At 34.4% G+C, this 26,714-nt stretch overlaps 1 protein-coding gene across 14 annotated transcripts in view; it reads left to right on the top strand.

The window, feature by feature from the left end:
• Window positions 1–26,714, top strand: part of ARHGAP32 (Rho GTPase activating protein 32) — a 316,742-nt gene that overhangs the window by 147,901 nt on the left and 142,127 nt on the right. For 10 of the 14 annotated variants that reach the window (XM_054525425.2, XM_054525429.2, XM_024255528.3 and 7 more), the window contains 3 exons: window positions 3,522–3,613; window positions 4,485–4,526; window positions 4,887–4,971. In XM_054525425.2, coding sequence (XP_054381400.1) covers window positions 3,522–3,613; window positions 4,485–4,526; window positions 4,887–4,971 — 219 coding nt within the window. Of the gene's footprint in view, window positions 1–1,103; window positions 1,242–3,521; window positions 3,614–3,953; window positions 4,127–4,484; window positions 4,527–4,886; window positions 4,972–26,714 lie in introns of those variants that run through there. The other 4 variants (XM_054525430.2, XM_054525427.2, XM_054525426.2 and 1 more) reach the window with 4 other exon arrangements.

The following is a 26,714-nucleotide window of genomic DNA, read 5'->3' as shown; positions in this document are numbered from 1 at the left end:
CCTTGAAGGATGCTAAATTTTAGTGTTTTAATGGGGATTGTGGATGTCAAATACTAGTAAAACATGTACATATGTTATTCCATTGGCTTCATGCTCAAGGAATTTACCCTCTTGATGAATGGAAAAGTCTTTTATTAGAGAACACTACATGGCAGTTTGCATTAAAAGATGAATAAAAATATAATGAAATGCCCCAATATACTGTATACAGGATAAATCCTTTGAAAGATTAATGAAGGAAAATATCAGCATTTGGCAAAATTATCGGTGTAGGAGTAAACAGACTAGGTGGATTTGAATTGGATTTTGAGGACAGGGTTGTATAGGCAGGGATAATGAACATGTTGAATTATATAGTGTAAACAAGTAGGGAAGAGTGAGGAAATAAAAATTGTTATTGAATCCATTAATTTCTTTAATGTTTTTGTCTAATTTTCTAGGAAGCCAGTTAATTGCTAGAGATAGACACATAGAGGGTTTAAATGTAAATGGTGTGTGCTTTTATGAACATATGTTCAGTTGCCTTTTGAGGTCTTTTGAATGTTCTGTTGATGAATGGTGCTGTTACTGTGTTGATGATATTATAAACTCTTATTTTGGAAGCATAATTAAGTGGTAATTATAACATGAAAAATGGGAAAAATTGTTATTTTTATGAATGAATATCAGTTAATGAACTATTTTCTAAAAAAGAACTTTCTTAATCTTTGGTTTGGAGCAACAGAATAACTCAAGATATGTGCTCTCAATAGAAATTTAAGATAATTTGTTTTATTTTTAAAATATGTAGGTGAAAATATTAGTTCATCAGGTGATTGAATAATAGTACAGTATTTTCCTTTCAGTTCTACTGGCTTCATCTTAAAAGAGTAAATGACAAAATCTTGTTATGTTAAAGTGTATTGTATTTGTTCATTCACAAAAATATACTGAGGGGCTAGGATATTCCTGAAACTTTTCTGTGCTATAGGAAAATATTGCTGGACAGAACATACATGGTCACAGACTAGTTGAACTATTGGTTCAAACATATTTTCTTGAATCCTCTGAAGCTTTTTGGACCATTGTTTGGTTCACTGGCCTAATTATTATCATTTTGTTAGGCAGAGGTTTTCCCGTCAGGCCCTTTTGCATAGCCTGTGGATTTACCTTTGGGTCATGTTTCCATCTACAGTCCAGTAGTTGTGGTTGCAGAGGCGTGTGGTACATGATGTTCCTCTCTCATACGGATTATAAGCTGGGCAGGTTTTCTCGTTTTCTCTTTAGATGTATTTAGGAACAGTGGCCTCCCTAGCTAGCACAAAGAGGTTGTTTTCAAAAGAAAGCTAACGTTTCTATTTCCAGTCTACCAAATAAAGTCATCACCATTTATTAACTCAGTCTAGTGGATTCTTTTTTATTCGTTTATATTTTTAAGTCAATTTATGAACAATACAGAATAGTGAAAAGCCACCTTATTAGAAATTTTAATAAGAATTTAAGCTTGACGAACCTGTGAAGTAAATTTTGGTGCACAAACATCATAATAGATGAAAGAGTATTGTCACACTTTCACTTTTTTTTATTGGCAAAACCAGGTGATCCAGGTTGTCGCAGAATATTGCAAGAAAAAGTGCTTTCAGTTGAATGACCACCTGGAGAATACTGTATTTCCTTTTTTGTCCTTAGAAATATATTGTTCACTCAATTCTTAATACTCAATACTATGTTCATCTAGGATATTATAATTAGTCTGATATATCATGTACGTGATTGTTTTGCCATCTTTATTAGAGTCTAGAGTGCTGTTGTCTCTTTGTACCCACCTTTTCATGTATCTGTTCATTATAAGGTATCTTTCTTTGTCAGTGTTTTTCTCTTTTTTTATAAGTGAAAGAAAATGAAAACTATTGAATTAGTGAATATATTAAATGAAAGTGAAATGCAGACTAGAAAGATGGTGTCTCCAAGCTTTTTAAATACCTTCTTGAAGATGAGGCAGTTTAGGCAACACAGTATAAAAACTGGATGATAATTTATTTCACTGTGGCATCAACTCTGTAGGACAGGGGTTTGCAAACTTTACCTTGTTGGATGCCTGTTTTTGCAAATCAGGTTTTATTGGAACATGGCTGTGTTTGGTCATTTATAAGTAGCTACTTTTACACTACAATAGAAGAATTGAATAGTGGCAAAGATAATGTGGCCCACAAACCTAAAATATTTACCGCCTGGCTCTTTAAGAAAAGGTTTGTCAACCCTTTTTCTAGGATATTATCTCATTTTCCCTTTTTAAAAATATACTTTTTATTTTAGTCTTAAAATTTTTTTCTAGTATGATAAGGTGTAATTGAATGATGATGAGTACTGATGAAATAATACCTAGGATTATGAAGTAATTTTGTTTCACGATAGAGGAAAAATAAGACAAGATGTTATCTTATATTTATAAAAAGTTTCATTGAATCCATGTGGTAGCTGCAAGATGGAATGAGTTCTGTTTCATTACTAAAGAATATAGTAATACTCTGTTTTCTTTGGGAGACCTCGAAGAAGGAATAAAAATATATCTAAGAAGTCTTGATCATGAAATACCAACCCTTATAAATAGTTAAATTTGCTAAGAAAAAAAAAACCCTCAAAAAGGAAAATTGAACCCAGCACACTGTGATGACGTAACAAGGTTTAATTCTCATAAGTTCATACATGGTTACCTCATATCTTTGAAAAGTCCTATTTAAAAAAAAAAAGTATGTAAACTGTCTGGCTTTTTTGTTTTCTCACAAGAAAACATTACAAAAGTTAAGGTTGCGATTCTCCTCCCAGCTTACTTTAACTGCTTATCTCACATTATTCTCCCCTATTGAATCATGTGGCATGGGCTATCATAATTCAACTTAAGTTTTTTTAAAATTATAAATCGTAGGTATTATAGCACAAATTTATTTTTAAAATAGATATTTGGACTTGACTTTTGTCCAGAGTGTTAAGAACTTTTTGATTTTTCATTTTGTTTTTTAAAAAATGATATACCTGATTGTATCACTAAAGTTAAGAATTCACCACTATGAAAACTATGACAGACTAAGGAGTAATTTGGAAGTATTATATACATGTCATGTTCAGATTTTGGTGTGAGAAATACATGTTTTAATCTCCTAATTTCTTTGTTTATATTAGCATTTTAATGTTTATTAATTATTTTAACAAAGGTTATTTTATTCCAACAACTTCCAGGGGAAATTTTAATTTGTATTGAGGTATATAATAGCTGGTTTTGAAATTTGATTACAAAAGCATGAAAATTGTTATTCTCACAGAAAAATTTCCCTTATACAGTAAAGCTGAATATTTAAATCAGGTGAATAATTTATGTTCTTAATAATTAAAACTCAAGTAAGTAATAATTTTAAGATTATTAAACCAAGATATATTTTGTAGGCAAAAAGTCAGCAGAACTATTAACATAAATTATAACCTGCTTTTTAAAAAAGTGTAATACTAAAGTAATAGTCATAAATATTTTGTCTTTATTTTTTAAGGCAAGAGGTGCAGATGTTCCAGAGATTCCTGGAGATCTTACTCTTAAGACGTGTGGCAGTACAGCCAGTATGAAGGTTAAGCATGTGAAAAAGTGAGTATAACTTTACAGTGGATTCTAAATGAATTCCTACGAATGGAAATCAGTTCTTTAGTTCTCTTAAAACTTTTATTTAGACTTTTTACAAAAACATGCTGTTACTGTGCAATTGTTAATCCTTAAATTATGACTCAGCAGTCAGTAGAATAGGCCTACAGATTATCCACTCCTCTAAAATAGACTTTATTTTTGCTCTTGAAGCAACATGTCATTTTCTGTTATTTTACAGTTGTTTGACAGGAACAGTCTAACCATGTCATTCTTGGTACCCTTAGTGCATGCTCTCATTCATTCAGAAATACCAGCTTTATTGTTTGAGTTATGAGATTATTAGATTTCAGGTTTGCCTTTGAGGAGCATGAAGTAGATGCCAAGAGTTGACTGTTAAGTGAAATACAGGTTGAGCATCTCTAATCTGAAGCTGTGAAATCCAAAGTGCTCCAAAATGTGAAACTTTTTGAGTGCCAACATGGCAGCACAAATGGGAAATTTCACACCTGACCTTACGTGAGTGTTCACAGTTAAAATTTTGTTTCATGCACAAAATTATTTGAAATGTTGTATAACATTACCTTCAGGCTCTGTATAAAATATATATGAAATATAAATGAATTTTGTGTTTAGACTTGGGTCCCAGCCCCAAGGTATCCCACAGATATATGCAAATATTCCAAAATCTGAAAAAATCTGAAATCCAAAACTCTTCTGGTCTCTGTGTCATTTTGAATAAGGGCTATTCATCCTGTACCTGAAGGTAATCAGTTTTAAAGAGGAAAACCATCTTTTCACTTGGTAGAGTTAGATAGCTATGCTTCGTGTATAAGTAGAGGAAAGACAAGGATAAAAATGTTCATTCTGCGTCCAGGTCCACCACTCCAGGACTGATGGGCTGTGACAACATTCACAGGTAAAATCTGGTTTTGTACTTTGTGTTGGGAATGCTGCTTCTGGTTAGAAGCTGGCTGTTCACAGTTTCCGTAACATTTGCTGAAAATAACAGTTTTTCTGTGGATATTGGTTTGGGTCAAAATTAGGAGATAATGGTGATGCTTTTTTTATTTTTGGTTTTGATCTGTACACTAAATGTAATACTCATCTGATTCAGTGTATTTTTAAGAGGATTTGTGTGGATATGTGTGGCTCATGCGCATGTGCTTACTAAATATTTTTGCTTGCATGAGCTCTTAAATCCATTGTATTTTTCCCTTAAACTTAGTAATTTTTACTGTTTCACTGTCTTGTTTCTTATTTATTTCATGTGTTTCAGGTTACCCTTCACTAAAGGTCACTTTCCGAAGATGGCTGAATGTGCGCATTTCCATTATGAGAATGTTGAGTTCGGCAGCATACAGGTATATTGAAATATTTCTTACATCTTGAATTAAGATTTACACATCTACCTTTATATCTAGATGCTTATCTGTATGTCTGTATCTAAAAGCTACTTTGAAGTAGGTTTTTTTTTTAATTGATGTCTTACTGGTTGAGGTAAAATCTTTCTTCTCTTCTATTGACAAATACTTGATGTCACGTTGACATATAAAGGTAACCATCACACTAACATGTATCAGTTAAGGAAAATCAGTCCTGTACCCCTCCGTTTTCCTATATCATGTCCATATGTCCATGGCTTTGTGTAGTGACTTTCTATTCTGAAATTATGTAAACTTGTCTTAATTAATTGTTGTGAGCTTTGATACTTGGTAGATTAAAGTGTTCTCACTTTATTCTTCTTTTTCAGAAATGTTTTTGCTGTTACTACCTTTTCATTCACATACAGATTATTGAATCTAACTTGATATCAAGCTACATACTTTGCTCTTATTATTATCGTTGGCAGCTTAATGTCCTTTGTACATTATATATGTATTAATGTGAAAAAAATATTAAAAACTTAAAAAATAGCCAGATTGTGGTTATTTAAAAAATTATATTTCCCCAGGGGAACAAAAGCCACCCTTTACATTGTCTTTCAAAATAGGCTAATAGAAAAAAAAGTCTTGATTTCTACACACAACATGGAGAGGTAGTCCGCTTCCAGTCCTTCCCCTAACCACCGTCTCTCCAGAAGAAAACTCCTGAGACATGATTGATTTGTGTCACAGTGTGCTACTTTTTGTAGTTTTATTCCATAAACAAGTGAGATGAATTTGATCTATAGGATTTATGAAAGTGAAGGACATTTCTATTTCAAATAAATTGACAGTTTAAAATAGCACTAGAGATTTATAATGCTGTGACATCAAACAAAGGATATTTTGTTCCATTAGTGTGTATATCCTTGAGATTGCAGTTAACATAATAAATTTCTTAGGTCAGGAAGAGCTGATTAAGAAAATAGTAATGAGTACATTTTTCATTTTGTGACTGTTAAGCATTTGATATATCTGTTTGAGTGATTTAGTTTACTCAGCTTGCAATTTAGGTAAATTATTTTCTACTTAATTTATTTTGCTTTTTTTTTTTTTATCTTTACAAGGTTGAATGAGCTCTTTTGGGGGCAGTAAACATTGTGAGGAGTTTTAGCAAAGTGAAAAGAAATAGGAGGCTAGAGATCTAAAAACAGTCCAAAGAATATTTAAATGTTAACATTATATGAAGGGTTAGGAAATCTCTAAAGCATCCGATTTAAAATAAAAACAAAGCTGTTAATGGTAGACATTGTATAATGAAATAGAAAAAGCACTGGCCTTAGTTCACAAACATAGATTCTAATTTTCTTTTTGCTTCTTAGGAAATTTATGACCTTGGGCAAGTAGCTTAGCCTCTTTGGTTTTATTTCCTTTATGAGGTGAATGAGGTTGTGCTAAATAGTATCATAGTTCTAAACTTTTATTATTTTATATTTAAAGGGTTTATAATGGCTGCATTGAGGATGTGGGTAGGGAATAGACAGTTGTTGTTCAGCTGCGTTTGGCTCTCCTGAGATTTTGTTAAATGCCAGTTATTAGAGTCTAGTCCTCTTAATTGGAGGATGCATCTAATTTTTATGGGGAGAACACATTAGATAGACTTTCTACCAATGAACAGACCTGTAATCTTCATTTTAGAGGGTCACACCATGTTTCAGTTTCCCCATTGCACTTACTTCAACCCTGTAGAATTCCATTACTCAGGCAGAAGAGGGAAAAAAGATATGATACTAACTCAGTTTGTGACCGTGCATGTATGAGGTGTATGAGTGAGATGTTTCAGGATTGTATTGATTGACCAGGAGGCCTGGAGTATGGAAGATAGGGGTGGGTCAAAGGAAACCAGCCCAACTGCACCTTGCCGGTCCACACCAGAATCTTCTTTCTGTGTTTATGGTGCTCTATTTGGCACAGCTCTCCTGCCAAGTTTTGTGCTGCCTCTGTTCTGTGTCTTTGGAGACTGGCCTCTACATACCACATCTACCAGTTTTGCTTGCCTTCTGCTTCTGGATGAATTCAACCCATGTCAAATACCATCAGGAGGAAAACATTAGTTTCCATTAACTAAGTTATGTAGCAGAAGAACTATAATAGCATCCTGGCCTGACTTACATGCTTATGTTTTTTATCTTGGGTTGCTATTCTTTCTTTGGCTAGTATAAGGTTTTACATTTTGATGGACTGATTGAATGCCATTTAAAGAAAAACAAAAACAATCCTATTAACCTGTAAACAATCCTATGTTCTATCTGCTACAGGCAGGTAAAATAAAGTTCCTATGTCTCAGTTCTTATTCTTTATCATTTTATAAACATCTTGCTTTTTACATAGGTAAATATTAGCACATTTGATTCTAAACATGTTTATGGAAAATGAATCCTTTGTTTTCAATATAAGGTTGGAATATATTCTGAAGAGAAAACAAGTAAGAAAACTTAGTAAAATGTATCAATAATAGATCATCAGTTGTATGCTGGGCAGCTCTAGTATAAACCAGTAGGTTATTCATACTGTCAATTGGCCAACCTGGTTGTTGCTTTTTAATGTGTACCAATTCTGGGACATTCTGCAGTGATATACCTTCTCTTTTTCACTCTGATCTTAGAAATTTCTCTTAGATTTACAGATTTATTGTCTTTATGTTTATAGCTCTTTCTTCTCTTCAGATCTTGAAAGTTTATAATTGCAGTTGGCCATCATATCCTAGTATGACAGAGATGTTAACGTCCTCTACATTTTAAAAATCCAGACAAAATAATCTTTAACTTTCTGGCTTTCAGTTCTGGAATGAAATAGTTATTTTTAATCCTATATGTTAGAAATTCCAATGATCAATTTTATTTAGTCTGAAAGACACAGTTGCTTAAAAAACAATTTAGACGTAAGTCAGTACTTTTACTGGGTCAGTACTGTCATTACCATATAATGATATGTAATGTACAGAGGACAATTTGATGATCTCTCCTTTGAATTCCAGCCTTGTATATCCAGCTGATTTCCCTGCATCTTCACTTGGATGCCTAATAACACCTCAATCATTGCAGCGTGCCCAGAACAGTCTTTCAGAGCTGCTCTTTCTGCTGACTTCCCATCTTGGTAAATAGCAACTCTATCCTTTCAGTTCCTGAGGCCAGCCAAGAACCGTGGAGCATCTTGGGCATCTCTCTTTCTGTCGGTCCTCACATCCAGTCCATCAGCAGATTTTTTGGCTCCATCTTTAAAATAAATCCAGGATCTAACCATGCCCACCTGCTTCTCTGCTATCACCTTACACTAAAGCATTGTCTTTTGGGGAGGATTATTTCAATAGCCTTCTATATTTGGCACAGCAGCAAGAATGATTCTTTTCAAATGTAAGTCCAATCATGTCACTTTTTAAAAACTCTCCAGTTAGTTTTCATCTCATTCAGAGTAAAAGCCAGATTTCTGAAACTTTTCTACAAGGTGTATTTACAGAATGTACCCTTACCTTTCTGACCTCATCTTTCTTCTTTTCCCCTCAGACAGGGTGATCCAGCCACAGTGGCCTCTTTGTTTTCTGCCAATGTGCGCACCCCCTTCTCAAGGCCTTGGTACTTTTTGTTTCCTTTACTTAAAATGCTCCTCTAGGAGAGCCACACACCTTGCTGCCTCCTCTTTTAAAAGTACTTGCTCCAGTGCTATCTTCCCAGACTGCACCTTCCTTACATAAGATTGCAACTGTAGTCACCAGCATTCCTCATCCCCCTCTCTTTGTTTTATTTCCCTCCATACCACTTAACACCATTCGGCATGCTAAATATTTTATTATTTATTTTCTTCCCCTCAACATCTAGAACAGTGGTTGACACATAAAAACTACTCAATAAATATTTGTTTAATGAATAATAGATGAATGAGATGAATGGATGAATGAGTTTATATTTGAAGAAGAGATACAATTGGTTTTTAAAATGCTGTTTTACTGTTTTGTTTTTATTAATTATTTTAAATTTGTTCTTATATGATAATATATATTCCTTATGAGTGTTTATATATTATAAAACAAATTATGTAACCATCCTGTTGAAGTCTCAATTTGGTACCTTCAGTTGTAATGTGTGGTATAGGAGAGATAATATGCTGAGGAGAAAGGTGCTGGTGTGGTGTAGAATGGGTATGACCAGCTGGTGCAGTTAGCCTTGGTCTTGCTTTCCTTATCTTCACACTGAAAAGGAAGTACAGTTCCTAGATACCCTAGAATACTAGGTGACAGCTAATGTTCCTTCGAGCTAAGAAATTGTAGATGAACTATGAGTTCTGATTGATGTTGTGATAAGGTGAAGAGGAACAGAGATATAACAGCACCGGGGAGGATAGGTTGTACCATGCCATGTTCTTATTTTAGTCTACTTCCATGAAGCTTGAATAAGCTATTAATATCTGTAAAAATTAGTACAGATAATTGCTCATGTCACAGAAGTAGCTTGTTGAAACATCTTTATATTCCTGAGACACATTATGCTGAGTTATATATATATTTAAAAATAAATTCCTTTTTTACACTCTACTAAGGTTTTATAATTTCTGCATCTATGTTTATTGGTGAAGTTAACCTATGTGCTATACTTGTCCCACTAGCCTAAGTCGGGGGAATTTCTGCTCCCCTATCCCATTCTCCACCCCTTTTAAATAAATGCACTGTGGAATAGTTTGTGTAAATGGGAATTACCTGTTCTTTGAAGGGTTAGTAGAATTTTCCTGTTAAAACCTTTTGAAACTGGTTCCCAGTTGGGGACTTAATCTTTACCATCTTTACTTACTATTTCAACTTATGATTTGATTATTGCTCATTAGGTTCTTTTGTATCTCCTTAGGTCAATTTTTATCATTTATATTTTCTTAAAAATTGTTCATTTAATGTAGCTTTTTAAATTCATGGGTTATAAGTTGTACACAAGATATTATTAATTCTTGTGTACATTCCATAAGGAACCAGCTTATGGTTTTACTGATCAACCAAATTTTTTTTCTTTATTTTTCATACCAATAATTTCTAAGCATAACTTTCCTTTTGTTTCTTGAATTGAAAGTTTCGTTTTTCTTATTTTTTTTTTCTAGAAAAGAGTTGAGAATAATGTGTATTGCCTACTAGGATTTGCCTCTCAAAAACTAGCTTTGTCATAAACCAACTTTGTCAAATATTAATATTACACTACATATACTACTCTGCTTTAGAGAAATAGAATGCAACAGATATTGTTAATGATTCATTTGTTTTTAGGTATTACTTTAGAGAAATAGAATGCAACAGATATTGTTAATGATTCATTTGTTTTTAGGTATTACTTTTTAGTAAGTGCATTTAAGTTTGGATATTTGCCTGTGAATAGTACTTTGGCCAAATTCTACAGGTTTTGATTAATAAATGTCTTATGTTTAGTTTAGAGAAATTTAAATTTCAAAAAAAAGATTAACAATTACTAGAAGGGGCTTTTTGTTGCAAGTAAAGCCACATGTAGTTTAAAATTCAGCAGATTTATTGTTGCTGCACTTATTTTCCCTGTTGTATTATTCTGCAGTCCAAAAACAAAGATTAATTCACATTTCACAAAATATTTTTCAGTAAGAAGGCGGGGAAAAATCTCTTGTAACATGCAAAGAAATGACCGGTGTATTGGGCCTGATCAGTTTGAGGCAGCGCTGTTCCTGTTGTGCTTTGTGTTGTACCGCCATCTAGTGTGTAGGGTGGTAAAAGGATATGTTTGATTTATATTTTCTTTATCATCTGGTTATCTGAAGTTATCACTTGATGTGTTTCTTTTTATATAATTTCATACAAAACATTAAGTTAAATTAACCTGAATGGTAGAGTTCAGGTTTTTGTATAAATAAGGAATAGGGAAAGTATGAATTTAATATCTGTGTCTTGAGCTTTCTATACGCAAGCTATCTGCAAGAGGCTTGAAAATGCTGTCGTGGCTTTCTATCATTACATGCATTTCTGCCTTGATGCTGGGAATGTGGAAAAAAGTAGTAAAGTTTGACCTGAGTGTAGGAATATTGAGGAGTAATAATACAAACAATTTTAAAAGCCTGAAGTTTCATTTAAAAAGTAGTAATCAGAATTATAATAAAAACACAAGCCAATATTTATTGAATGTTTTGTCTGAGCCAATCATTATATCAAATACTGTTCCCACATTGTCTCAATTATGTTCCACAACAATTTCAGGTACAGAAATTTAGGTAAAAAGAGTTTAAGAACTTACTCAAGTTCTTAAACTGTTTTGTGGACTATATTTGAATCAAGGCGGCCTGACACTAGAGCCGTTCTGCATGTTCTTTTGTATTGCTGGAAAAGAATAGACTGACTCAACTAATATTTTAACAAAAAGGAATAAATGATGGTTCTAGAGTATCTCGCATCTTTAATGTAGTTGAAGGTTAAAAAGTATGATACATAATACTGCAGTGTAACCTTAAGTAATTTCCAGTGTGATCTTAAGTAAATTCTTAATGTCTCTGGTCGTCAGTTTCCTCATTTGTAAAATAGAAATAAATATATCTATTCTAACTATATCATAAAGTATTATGGGAATTAAGTGACATAATAATTGTGCAGTACATTTTAAAGGGCTTTAGAGAAAGGCAAAAGTTCTAGGGAAGCACTTAGGTAAAGTCAAATAATCATCTTTAAAATGTGGAAAGTCATACGTGTCCCGATGACCCAAGGACAGCGTTGTCAGGATTGAGGCAGTGGATACTGACTTCACCTGATACTTCCTATCAGTTAAGCTTTCATCATTAATAAAAATAAATTAATGAAAAGGTTATCTCTCCCCGTCTTGTTAAGACACTTGCAGTTTGAAAAATTAACTTGTACATATTTTCAGTTTAAAAAAATCTTATACAGAAATACTGTTACTACATGTGTAATCATTTGAAATAAAAGCCATGCTAATTTTATTCTCACCCTGGCCACAAAGTTTAGTTTTCCTCAAAAGAAATAAAAATCTTAGCCTTACTTTTCTGCATGTTCTGCAGTATACCTCTTTTATACAAGGGAATCATTGTCCTTTCAGAGAGGATTTGAAATGAAATGTTCAGATAGTGAGTTATCAGTTCCACTGTCATCTAAGTACTGGATTTTCACTGTATCTCATTTGAGATTATTCAGTCCAAGAATGAGATGTGTAAAAGTAGTTGGACTGTGAAAAAATATATCTATAGTGGAGTCAGCCATAATTTACAGGCAGTTTACTTATAGTATTGTTGAGTCTGAAACTGTGAAGAGTCTGAGATGTTTTCCTACTAGTAAGCTAACAAGTTGGCTTGCCACAATTACAGACACACTACACACATTCTCACTCTCTTTCTCTTTCTCTGTCTCTCTGTAGCCTCCCTTTCCCCCAGCAGAAACATGAAGTCTCTGGACCAGAAATCAAGCCCTTGTTTACTTGAAAAGTAACTTCTGTTGGTTCCCTAGGCACTAGTTCTCCATAAAGTGATATGGTGACAACCAGAGATATCCTGTGTTTACAAGTGGGATTTGGTACCACAAGAGAACTCTGCACTATGAAACTTGAAGCTTACACAGGATGGCTGGCATTCTTGCCCATTCTCCTTTCTCGAGATGGAGAGAGAGAGACCTTTGCTCTGGAACGTAAACAAAATCTCTGGGAAAAAGAAGCAAAGATCTGTGTTTCACAAACACCCTGGAATGTAAACATGGCTTGGGGGAGAGAGAAAACTTTTATCTCTGGAGGGCTCCATCTTTAGGGTTACTGGGTTAAGTTCAGTCCCTTAGCCCAGGTGCCAGTGCTTTGCTTAGAAAGCCCCGACCATGCTGAAATGTGAAAATATGTATGAAGCAGTTTCCTGACAAGTATATGTTCTTGAGTGAGCATCAGTAAGATGAGGGCTGTGATTCTGCTGTTGTGTGATTGGTCTCATTTTCCATATATTCTTCATATGGTGGGCATCACAGTGAACTGATGGTGATTCTAGTGTTTAAAGATGAGCACATCAGTTACTTTATCAGATACTCAGCTGAGAAAACAGTGCTCTGTTCCCATTCTGAAAAGAAAAACTGTTAGGTCTGTTAAGATGCTTGTAGGTCTCTAGCTTTTTCCTGGTAAATCTGAAGGGTAATTTTCCCTTTTATTGATTTTCGCCTTATGTGCTGGAATTAGAAATTATTTCACTTATTAACCATGTAAGATGTAATTCTACTGTAGAATTATTCTTCCTCTTGGCATCCTGAACTCAGTAGTTTTAAAGTAGTATTTTCAGTGTCAAATATTAGGAGCTTGAAGGTAGGGTGGGTGGACCACATAATATTATACAACAGAAATCATTTTTTTGTGTCTCCACGTCTGCTACACAGGCTGTGAGGTGAAAGAAAACTTGTTTACAAACCCCATAGGTATGACACGTGAAATTGCAGCCATTATAGCACTACAAAAGATGAATAAAAGAAAAGAACTCTTTCTGTGTTCCATTTGCAGTCTGTTGATTAGGCTTTGGTGAATGGTTTCTTCTGTGGGTGGGTGGTATATTTTTACCCTGCTCTATGCTGCTGATTTCCATTCTCCATATGGAGAAAGAACTTTTCTGAACATTTGAAGACTTGCTGAATAGGGTTGTATTTTTAAAGATCCTAACAACACTAATTGTAATTGGTTTCCATGGTGATAGAAAAGTGAACTCAATACAGGAAAAATAACTCCAAAGATAGATTTGGGAGAAATTTAGAAATATGGGATTTGGAAATCCTGTTTGCCATTTCTAATAGATGAAGGACTGAAATATTATTAAATTGAGAAGTGAAAATTATTTAAATCACTGAGTTGATGTCATAAATTTCTACAGGCAAATATAGTTCAGTCCTTCATAGTGTATAGTCTTTGTGCATGTAGTTCAGGTACTGCATAAAATACATTAATATTCAGACGTGTATAGGGTGTATTAAAACCCACAGTTCTCTTAGGATAGTTTTATTGAATATCTTGTATGTGCTAGCCACCTATGTGAGTACCACTGATGAAGTAGATAATCTTTCCTCAGAGAAAACAAGTAATATACCAATAAGTTTAAGAGAAAAACAATGTTATAAATGTTGTAAAAGAAGTGCTTGTAGGTATTCAGTGGCGAGAGAGATTATGTCCTGTGGCATTCAAAACTCTTCACCTTTATTGAAGATTGAATAGAATTTGGATATGCAGAGATAGAGGTGAAGAACCCTCAGCCAAGGAAAAATAGTACAGACAAAGGTACTTGTGTTTTCATTGTTCAACTCCCACTTATAAGTGAGACCGTCAATTACTTTCTTAGTAAGAACAGAGAAAGTATTGCAGGATTTTGAGAAGAGAGTACCATGATAAATGTGTTGGAGATGGAGAGAGACCAGTTAAAATACTATTGTAATTATCCAGATGTAAGGAGGCCTAGAACCAGGGAAGTAGCAGTGGAGAGTAGGAAAAAAGGGGATGAATGTAAGAGATGAGTTTTAGGAGACATGAGAGATTAAAGAATCAAAGGTGAAAAATGAGACCTTGAGCCTGGAAATGTAAAAAGAGAGCATGTGTGGAAAGGAGGAGAAGTAGCAGAATCTAGGGTGATTAGGTTGGTCAGCTGGGTGAATAGTAGTAGTTTGTTCTGTGAATTCAGGAAGAGGAGGAGAATATGTGAGGAAAGATGAAGAATTCAGTTTTGAAACTAAGCACCATATTTCAGGGAGAAGACAATGTTTTTTCATTAAATACATAGCGATCCCTACTTAAATCTCAGTTACAGTTGAGCCTTGAACAACATGGTTTGAACTGTATGGGTCCACTCATATGTGAATTTTAAAAAATAAATATATTGGAAATTTTTTAGAGTTTTGCAGCAATTTGAAAAAACTTGCAGATGAACCATGCAGCCTAGAAATTTGGAAAAAAACTAAGAAAAAGGTATGTCATGAATGCAAAATATATATGAATACTAGTCTATTTTATAGCTTACTACCATAAAATACACAAATATATTATAAAAAGTTAAAATTTATCAAGACTTACATAAACACAGACTGAACATGGTGCGATTCCTAATCAAGAGGAATGTAAACAAACATAAAGGTGCAGTATTAAATTATAACTGCATACAATTTAATGTAGTACATACTGGTACTACTGTAATAATTTTGTAGCCATCTTCTGTTGCTGTTGTGAATTCAAGTGTTACAAGGATCCACTTAAAACACTGTGTGATACTTAATCATCTTTCTATGTGTGTTGTGTATTGCAGTAAAAAGTGATCTCTTATGGTTCTTCCATACTTTTCATTGTATTTGGTGCAATACCATAAACCTTGAATAACACCACGAGACTCATACAAAATGCTACTAGTGATGCTGGAAATGCTCCCAAGAAGCAGAGAAAAGTCATGACATTGTGATAAGAAGTAGAATTGCTTGATATGAACTATAAATGAGGTCTACAGCCACATTTGCCTGCCATTTCAATCTGTTGTAAGGACTGTTATTTTTTAAAAAAGAAAATTAATGAAGCTGTTATTGCAGCTATACCAGTAGGTGTGAACATCTTGCACTTTTTGTGAAATACCTTTTTATCTCATATTGAAAATGCAGCTTTTATGTTGGTGCAGGATTGCTATAAGAAAGGCATACTTAAAGACTATAATATGATTTGAGAAAAGCAGTGATTTGCTTTTGATTTGTATTTTGTTTTATATTTTGACAATGTAAAGTAGAAGGAAGGTGAAGTGTCTAACACTGGAGAATTTAATGCCAGCAAAGGATGGTTTGGTAATTTTAGAAAGAGGTTGGCTTTAAAAATGTCAGGGTAACAGGAGAACCTACTTCCGTCACCCAAGAGGCAGCAGATGAGTTCCCAGATACCATTAAGAAAATCACTGAGAAGAAAGGATATGTGCATGGAAAGTTTTTAATGTACCATGAAGCAACCAAATATTTGAATTTTTGGTGTCCCAGAAGGTGAAGAGAAAGTGAAAGAGATAGAAAACTAATTTAAAAAAAAAAAAAAAACTAACTAAAACTTTCTAGTTTTAGCGGGAGATTTAGATATGCAGATACAGGAAGCTCAGAAATTCCCAAATAGATACAATTCAAAAAGGCCAAGGCACATCATAGTAAAACTGACAAAAGTGAAAGACAAGAATTCTGAAAACAGCCAGAGAAAAGCATCTAGTCATTTATAAAGGAACCTCCATCAGTTCCATCAGACTAATGGTGAAATTTTTTTTTTGTTGAGACAGTCTTGCTCTGTCACTCAGGCTGGAGTACAGTGGTGCAATCTTGGCTTACTGCAACCTCTGCCTCCTGGGTTCAAACAATTCTCCTGTCTCAGCCTCCCGAGTAGCTGGGACTACAGGTGCAAGCCACCATGTCTGGCTAAATTTTGTATTTTTAGTAGAGATGGGGTTTCACCTTATTGATCAGGCTGGTCTCAAACTCCTGACCTCAGGTGATCCACCCACCTCGGCCTCCCAAAGTGCTGGGATTACAGGTGTGAACCACCGTGCCCAGCCAACTAATGGTGAATTTCTAAGCAAAACCCCTACAGGCTAAGAGAAAATGGGATGATACACTCAAAGTGTTGAAAGAAAGAAAACTGCCAGCCAAGTGTACCATACTCAGTTTATTTCTCCTTCATAAATGATATGCAAGAGATAGAGGTGAAGAACCTCCTCATCAATAAAGGAGAAATACAGTCTTTCCCAGAGAGGCAAAAGCTGAGGGAATTCATTCCTGATAGACTGTATCTCCAAGAAATGCGTAATTTAAGGGAGTCCTACACCTGGAAGTAAAAGGATGATACCTGCTGTCATGAAAACATACAGAAGTATAAAGCCCACTGGTAGAACACACAAATAAGGAAAGGAAAGGACTCAAATCTTAACCACTGTGGAAAACCACAAAACCACAATGATAAACAGAAAAAGAGAAAGAATAAAGGATATACAAAACAACCAGAAATCAATTAATAAAATGACAGGAATAAGCCCTCACATATGAGTAACAACCTGGAATGTAAACAGATTAAATTCCTATATATCTTCCAAAAGATATAGACTGGCTGAATGGATAAAAAACAAACACACACAAAAAAAACCCATGATCCAACTATATGCTGCCTACAAGAAACTCATCTCACCTGTAAGATGTATATAGGCCAGGTGCAGTGGATCACTGGAAGCCAAGAGTTTGAGACCAGCCTGAGCAACAAAGTGAGACCCTGTCTCTGTGAAATTAAAAAAAAAAAAAAACTATCCAGGCACAGTGGTGTGCACCTGTAGTCCCAGATACTTGGGAGGTTGAGGCAGTAGGATCACTTGAGACAAGGAGTTCGAGGCCACAGTGAGGTATGATCATGCCGCTGCAGTGCAACCTGGGTGACAGAGTAAGACTCTGTTTCATAAAACAAAAACATAGACTGAATATAAAGGGGTGGAAAAAGATACACCATACAAACAGAAACCAAAAGTGAGTGGGAGTAGCTGTACTTATATCAGATAAAACACACTTTGAGTCATAAATAGTAAAAAGAGACAAGGTCATTTAATAATGATAAAGGGATCATTTATCATTATCCTCTTGTTCAGCAAGAGGATATAACAGTACTAAACATACATGCAACCAGCATGTGAGAACCCAGATAAATGAAGCAAATGTTATTGCATCTAATGGGGGAAATAGACTCCAATACAATAATAGTGGGGGATTTGAACACAACACTATCAGCATTAGACAGACCATCTACACAGAAAATTAATAAAAACACATTGGATTTAAATTATACATCAGACCAAATGCACCTAACAGATATTTACAAAATTTTCATCCGGTTGTTGTAGAATACACCTCATCAGCACATGGAACATTCTTCAGAATACACCATATGTTAGGACACAAAACAAGTCTCAACAAATTAAAAAGAATTGAAATCATATCCAGTATCTTCTCAGACCACAAATGGAATAAAACTATAAATCAGTAACAAGAGGAGCTTTGGAAATTGTGCAACTACTTGGAAATTAAACAATATGCTCCTGAATGACCATTGGGTTAAGGAAGAAATTAGAGAGGAAATAAAAAGATTTTTTGAAGCAAATGGAAATGGAAACAGCATTTCAAATCTTATGGGATACATCAGAGCAATGCAATGAGGAAAGTTTATGACAATAAACACCTACATCAAAAAAAGTAGAAAGACTTCAAATAAACAATCTAATGATGCACCTCACAGAAGTAGAAAAGCAAGAATAAATCGAACCCAAAATGAATAGAAGGAAAGAAATAAAGATCAGGGCAGAACTAAATAAAATGGAGACTAAGAAAAATACAAATGATCAACAAAATTAAAAGTTTTTTTTTTTGAAAAGATAAGCAAAATTGGCAAACTGCTACTTAGGTTAACCAAGAAGAAAAAGAGAGAACACCCAAATAAACAAAATTACAAATGAAAAATAGACATTGGCCAGGCATGGTGGCTCATGCCTGTAATCCCAGCTCTGTGGGAGGCTGAGGCAGGCAGATCACTTTAGGCCAGGAGTTTTGAGACCAGCCTGGCCAACCTGGTGAAACCCCATCTCTACTAAAAATACAAAAGTTATCCAGGTGTAACAGCATATGCCATAGTCCCTGCTACTTGGGAGGCTGAGATAGGAGAATTGCTTGAACGCAGGAAGCAGAAGTTGCGGTGAGCCGAGATCACGTGCTACTGCACTCCAGCGTGGGCAACAGAGTGAGACTCTGTCTCAAAAAAAGAAAGGAAAAAAAAAAAGAAAAAGAAAAATAGACATTACAATGGATGCTACGGAAATACAAAAGGTCGTGAGACTGTCATGAACAACTATACAGTAAGAAGTTGGAAGACCAAGAAGAAATGGATAAATTTCTGGGCACGTGCAGCCTACTAAAATTGAATCAGGAAGATTTAGAAAACCTGAACATACCAATAAGGAGTAATGAGATTGAATTAGTACAAAAAGTCTTCTAACAATGAAAATCTCAGGAATGGATGGCTTCACTGCTGATTTCTACCAAGCTTACAAAGAACTAACATCACTCTCCTCAAACTATTTCAGAGAATTGAAGAGGAGAGAATTCTCCCTAACTCACTCTATGAGGCCAGCATTAGCATAACACCAAAATCAGAAAACTACAGTCAATATCCCTGATAAACATAGATGCAAAAATACTTAAAAAACTACTTGCAAACTGAATCCAACAGCACATCAAAAAATAAGACTCCATGATCATGTGGGATTTATTCCAGGGATGCAAAGATGTTTTGACATACACAAATCAATGAACATGATACATCACATCAGCTGACTGAAAGACAAAAGCCATTGTTTCCTCTCAAAGACACAGAAAAAAATTGACAGATTAAACAATCCTTCATGATAAAAATTCTCAACAAACCAGACATAGAAGGAACATTACTTCAACATAATAAAGGTCATATATGACAGACCAACAGCTAACATTATACTGGATGGGGAAAAGACGAAAGCCTTTCCTCTAAGAACTGAAACAAGATAAGGATGCCCACTTTTCCACTCCTATTCAACGTAGTACTGGAATTCATAGCCAGAGCCATCAGGCAAGAGAAAAATAAAAAAGCATCCAAATTGGAAAAGAGGAAGTTAAATTGTGCCTCTTTGCAAATATGATCTTACATTAAGGAAAACCTTAAAGAATTCACAGAAAACTTTTTGATCTGATAAATAAATTCAGTGAATTTGCAGATACAAAATCAACATACAAAAATCAGTAATATTTCTATATAGCAGTAATGAAATAGCTGAAAATGAAAAGAAGAAGGCAGTCTTATTTACAATAACTAAACAAAAAACCTAGGAATAAATTTAACCAAGAAGGTGAAAGATTTCTACAAGTAAAACTATGTAACACTGATGAATGAAATTGAAGAGGACACAAACAAATGGAGACATCCCATGCTCATGGATTAGAAGAATTAATGTTGTTAAAATGACCATACTGTCTAAAGCAATTTATAGATTCAATATAATGTCTATGAAAATACCAATGTCAGTTTTCACATAAATAGAAAAAACAATCCTAAAATTTATATGGAACCAAAAAAGAGCCTGAATAGCCAGTGAAATCCTTAGCAAAAAGAACAATGCTGGAGACATCACACTACCTGTCTTCAAAATATGACAAGGGCATTGTAACCTGAACAGAATGGTATTAGTATAAAAACAAACATGTAGAGTAATGGAACAGAATACAAAACCCAGAAAGAAATCCATGTGTTTACAGCCAAATTTTTTTTTATAAAGTTGCCAAAAATATACATTGACAGAGGATACACCCTCTTCAATAAATGTTGCTGGGAAAAGTGGATGTCCACATGTAGAAGAATGAAACTAGACCCCTATCTCTCATCATGTAAAACACTCAGCCCAAGATGGATTCAGGAGTTAAACATAAGACCTGAATCTATAAAACTACTAGAAGAAAACAGGGGAAACACTTCTGGTTATTGGTCTTGGCAAAGATTTTATGGCTAAGAACTGAGCACAGGCAACAGAAACAAAAATAGACAAATGATACTGTATTAAACTAAGAACCTTTTGCACAGCAAGGAAACAATTGACAGAGTCTCTGAAGAGACAACTGGTGGAGTGGGAGGAAATATTTGTAAATGATATGCCACAAGGGAGTTATACAAGGAATTCAAACAAATCAACAGCAAAAACAAAAACAAAACAAACAAAAACCAAAAAATAAAAAACACAAATCTCATTAAAAAGTGAGCAAAGGATAAGAATGGAGTTCTCAAAGAAGATATACAAATGGCCAACAGATACATGAAAAATATCAACATCACTAATCATCAGGGAAATACAAATGAAAAACCACACTGAGTTATGTTATCTTACTCCTGTTAGAATGGCTATTTTTTAATACAAAAAATAATAGATGCCAGTGAGTATGCAGAGAAAAGGGACCTCTTAAACACTGTTGTCAGGAATATAAATGAGTACAAGCACTATTTAAAACAGTATGGAGATTTCTCAGAAAACTAAAAATAGAACTACCATATGATCCAACAATTACACTACTGCATATGTATCCAAAGGAAAGTAAATCAGTGTATCAGATTGATACCCGCATTCCCATGTTTATTGCAGCACTATTTACAGTAACAAAGATATGGAATCAACCCACATGTCTCTCCACAGATGAATGGCTAAAGTATGGTGTGTGTGTGTGTGTGTGTGTGTATATATGTATGCAATCGAATACTATTTGGCCACAGAAGAATGAAATTCTGTCATTGGCAGCAACATGGATGGAACTGAAGGTCATCATGTGAAGTGACATAATTAGCCACAGAAAGACAAATATTGCATATTCTTACTTACATGTGGGATCTAAAAAACTTGATCCAATGGAGGTAGAGAGGAGAATAACAGTCTGAGAAGGGGCAATATAATGAAGAAGTTTGATTAATGGGAAGAAACATGCAGTTAGATAGAAGATGTAAGTTATAATGTTCAATACCAGAGTAGGATGACTATAGTTAACAACCATGTATGTGTATTTCAAAGTAGCCGAAAGAGAGATCTTGAAATGTTTCCAGTACATAAAAATGGTAAATACTTAACGTGATGGAAACCCCAAATACCCTGATTTGATAATGACGCTTTCTGTGCTTGTAACAAAATATCACATGTAACTCACAAATATGTAAAATATTATGTATCAATTTAAAAATTGTGCATTCAAAGACACTATCAAGACAGTGAAAAGAACCCACTGAATGGGAATAATGCAAGTCATATATCTGAAGCAAATTAAATGTAGAACTATTACAACTCAACAACAAAATATCAACAACCCACTTCACAAAACAGCAAAGGGCTCGAGCAGATATTTTTCCAAAGAAGATACAGAGGTGATCAACAAACATATGAAAATATTCTAGCCTATACATTATTGAAAGGTCATATTGAATTCAACTAGTGCTTTTGTAGAACTGCCTGTTTCTCCCTTCACTCCTGTCATGTTTGCTTTGTATATTTTGGTGCTCTTTTGCTTGGTGCCTCCATGTTTATGATTGTTACATGTTCTTGATGAATTTTCTCATTTCATCAATATATAATGTTCATTTTTGTCCTAATGTCTATTTTGTCTGATACTAGTATAGCTACCCAGGTCTTTTTGGTTATCATCTGCATGGAATATAATTTTTCATCTTTTCATTTTCAACATATTTGTATCTTTGGCTCTAAAGTGAGTCTCTTGTAGAAAGCAAGTAGTTGGATTGTGTCTATTTTTAATCCGTTCTCCATCTCTGCCTTATGATTGTAGAGTTTCCTCTGTTTACGTTTGTAGTAATTACTCTTAAGGAAGGACTTATGCCATTTTGCTGTTTGTTTTCGATATGTTTTATAGTTTTTGCCCCCATTTTCGCTGTTACTGCCTTCTTTCTTATTTAATTGAATTAGTGACGTTTTGATTCTCTTCTCATTTTTTCCTGTGTACATTTTATATGTCTGTTCTCTTTATGGTTACCACAGTGATTACATAGAACATCTTAAAATTGTAACAGTTTATTTTGAATTTATGCCAACTTAACTTCAATTCCATACAAAAGCTCTACCTTTTTTTTTTTTTTTTGAAACAGAGTTTTGCTCTTGTTGCCCAGGCTGGAGTGCAATGTCATGATCTTGGTTTGCTGCAACCTCCGCCTCCTGGGTTCAAGCAGTTCTCCTGCCTCAGCCTCCCAAGTAGCTGGGATTACAGGCATGTGCCACCACATCTGGCTAATTTTGTATTTTTAGTAGAGATGGGGTTTCTCCATGTTGGTCAGGCTGGTCTCGAGCTCCTGACTTCAGGCGGTCTGCCTGCTGCAGCCTCCCAAAGTGCTGGGATTACAGGCGTAAGCCACCACGTCCGGCCCAAAATCTCTACTTTTACACAGCTCAATCGCCATATTAAGTTATTGATGTCACAGATTACATCTTTATATATCATGTGCCCAATAACATGCATTTATGCATGTGTCTTTCAAATAACATAGAAAGCAAAAAGTGGGGTTCTAAACCAGAGTTTCAGTATTACTGGTGTGTGTTTTCCCATGTATTAACCTTAACTGGAGTTCTTTTTATTTTCATATGGCTACAAGTTACTGTCTAGTGTCCTTTTATATCAATGTTAAGAACTTTGTTTAGCCTTTCTTGTGGGGTAGGACTAGTGTTGGTCAACTCTTTCAGTTCTATTTTTTGGGGGAAATCTGTGAATGTCTTAATTTCTGCTTTATTTTTTAAGGATAGTTTTGCTGGATATAGGATTGTTAGTTGACTAGGTTTTTCTTTCAGCATTTTAAATGTATCATCCCTCCGCCTTTTGGCCTCAACATTTCAGCTGAGAAAATAGCTTATAATGTTTTTGAGGATCACTTATATGTGACCAGTTGCTTCTTTTTTGCTGCCTTCAAGAGCTTCTCTTTGACCTTGTCTTTTGAAAAATTTGATTATAGTGTGTCTTGGTGTGGAACTCTTTGGATTTTGGATGTGCACATTTATGTCTTTCATCAAATTTGGAATGATTTCAGCCATTATTTTAAAAAATAATATTTTCCCCATTTTCTTTTTCATTCTTAGATTTCCAAAATGCAAGAGTTGGTCCACTTGATGGGTCTCATAGGTTTTTTAAAGCACTGATTAATTTTTAAAATTATTTCTTCTTTCTGTTCATTACATTTTATAATTTTGCTTGTCTTATCTTTAAGGTGACTGATTCTTTCTTCTTCTTGATCAAATCTGTTGTTGAGCTATCTAGTGAATATTTGTTTTCTTTTTCAACTTTTATATTAGATTCAGGGAGTACATGTACAAGTGTATTTATTACCTGGGTATATTGTGTGATGTTGAGGTTTAGGGTACAAATAATCCCATCACCCACGTACTGAGAATAACACCCAAAAGTTAGTTTTTAAATCTTTTCCTCACTGCCTCCCTCCCCTATCTAGTAGTCCCCAGTGTCTATTGTTACCATCTTTATTTCCATAAGTACCTGATGTTTAGCTCTGACTTATAAGTGAGAACGTGTGGTACTTAGTTTTCTGCTCCTGTGTTAATTTGCTTAGGCTAATAACCACTGTCTGCATTTATATTGCTGCAAAGGATGTGGTTTTTTCTTTTTTATAGCTGTGTAGTATTCCATGGTATGTGTGTACCATATTTCCTTTATCTAGCTCACTTTTGACGGGGACCTAGGTTGATTCCATGTCTTTGCTATTGTGGATAGTGCTGTGATGAACATGTGAGTGCATGTGTCTTTCTGGTAGAACAATTTGTTTTCTTTCGTATATATATCCAGTAATGGGATCGCTGGGTCAAATGGTAGTTCTGTTTTTAAAGTTCTTTTGAGAAATCTCCAAAGTGCTTTCCACAATGGCTGAACGAATTTACATTCCCAACAACAGCATATAAGCAACTCCTTTTCTCTGCAGCCTCACCAACATCTGTTGTTTTTTGTCTAGTCAGATTTTAACTTTAGTTATTGTACTTTTTGGCCCCAGACTTTGTTTTCTTAATACTTTATAGCTTCTTGCTAATATTCTCATATGTTCATACATCAGTTTCTTGATTTCCCTTATTTCTTTGTCCATGGTTTCTTTGAACTTTTTGAATGTGTTGAATACAGTTTATTTAGTGTCTAGTTAAGTCCCATATATAGACTTCTCAGGTACAGTTTTTGTTTTTTCCTCTGATGAATCTGTGCTTTCCTGTTTCTTTTTATACCTTGTGACTTGTGTGGCATACTGTACATTTGAATATTATAATGTAGTAACTCTGGAAATTGGGTTTTCATCTATCCTTAGAGTTTGATTTATTTCATTGTTCATGGCTGCAGTTGTGTTTGTTCGGTGATTTTTTTTTCCAAATGGTTTTAGTGAAGACTATATTCCTTGTCATATGTATTCAGTAAAGTCTTTCTTCTTTTAGCTTGTGTTTAGGTAGTGTTTTGTCAGGGATTTTTTTGAATGCCAGAAGTGAAAAGTAAAAATCAATGAAAAAGCCACTTTCTCCAGTCTTTACATGTTGCTTCTGTACTGGAATACTCATTCAACACCTAGCGAAGCTGTTTACAGGTCTGCCTTTGTCTTCCCTTCATGTTACACTTACCCTAGAGGTCAGCTGGAGGTGAAAACCTAGGGACTTCTTAGCTTTTTGTGAGTATGTGTCCTACCCTGTGCGTGTGCACGGCTTTCAAAATACTTCCATATACCTAGGCACTTTTGAATGCTGTCATTTCCCAGAGACCTCTCTACTCACCTTTCCCTCTTAGATTTTAGGTTGTCCACTTTATGTCTCAACTATAATTTTTTTGCTCCAGATAGTTGTAGAGTTTTTGTTTGCCTTACTGTATTTTTAAGCAATATTTAATGGTTTTCCTTCTTGAATGAGTTCCATATTAGGTGAAATGTAGGTAAGCACCTTGCATCAGTTCTTCAGGTAGCCTCTAGACAGGTTAGAAGGGACAAACAATAGTTTGTGAATAGGCTCTTTCTATTCCTTTCAGGCCCAGTGAGGGTTGGCATCACCAAGACTACTGCTGAGCCAGAGAGGTTTGGGGCAAGCACAAGTAAAAATGCCACAAAGCTTTCCTATTTTGAAGTTGCTTTTTCCTTGATTAACTGATCTCTTGGTTATTCTAAACCCTTTACTGTTTTCTGGAGTACTGAGAAAGTTGACTCTGAGAGATTGTGCTTGTTTTTTGTGATTTTTGGAGGGACTGAAGCTTGTAGCCACCTACTTTACCATTTTATTGACACCATTTGGCCATCTTCTTTCTCTTTTAGTTTTTTCTTTTCTTCTTCTTGCTTTTTTTTTTTTCTGAACTGTTCTCTCTCCTTATGCCTTCCTCCCCATTTCTTCCTAGAGAGATTAATTTTATTTCTAGTCTTAATTTCTTTTAAGGTTATTGACATTTAAAAATTTTATCCTCTTCCTTTTGGTTTGGAAACCAGAAAATAGAAAATATGTATCATTTTTCTATTCTTTTTATGGCTACAATTAAAATCATAACTCAAATACCTAATTTAAAGGCTAAATTTTTTCGGTATCTCTGATTCTGTCATAAAGTATCAGCATTTAGAATATTTTAACTGTGATCACTCTTTCCTCCATGTTAGTGTTGTTCAGGATGATAATTCTAACTTTTCATCTTTCATAATTAAATACTATTCTTATATAGCTAAATTTGTTTAGATTTATAAACTTATTTCCTGAATTTCTTGTTCAGTATTTCTACCTTACTTCTCAGTTTATTCTTTTAGAATCCCTTTTCTTCTGAAGTACATATTTTAGAAATTTTTTTGGTGAGGTTTTGTTGGTGGGAACTCTTCAGTTTTTTTTCATCAGAAAATGCTTTTTTTGGCCCTTATTTTTACGTGATAGTTTAGGTATGAATAACGTCTTGGTAAATCTCTTTTCTCAGAACTTAAAAGATATTCTTAAACCATTCCATCTGTTACTGTTGAGATGTTAGGTGTTTTATAGTTACTTAGATATTTCCTATTTCTGGAACTGTTTATTCCTTCCTGAAGTTCTGAGTTTTTATCTGGTACCATTTCTCCTCAGCCTGAAGAACTTGTTTTAGTTTTTTTGTTGGACTAGTCTACTGGAGACAGATTCTTTCAGATTATTTTTAT

This window comes from Pongo abelii, chromosome 9, assembly GCF_028885655.2.
Source record: "Pongo abelii isolate AG06213 chromosome 9, NHGRI_mPonAbe1-v2.0_pri, whole genome shotgun sequence".
Taxonomy (NCBI): Eukaryota; Metazoa; Chordata; class Mammalia; order Primates; family Hominidae; genus Pongo; species Pongo abelii.
Note: the sequence above shows the minus strand (reverse complement) of the source record. Positions and strands in the feature narration are given on the sequence as shown.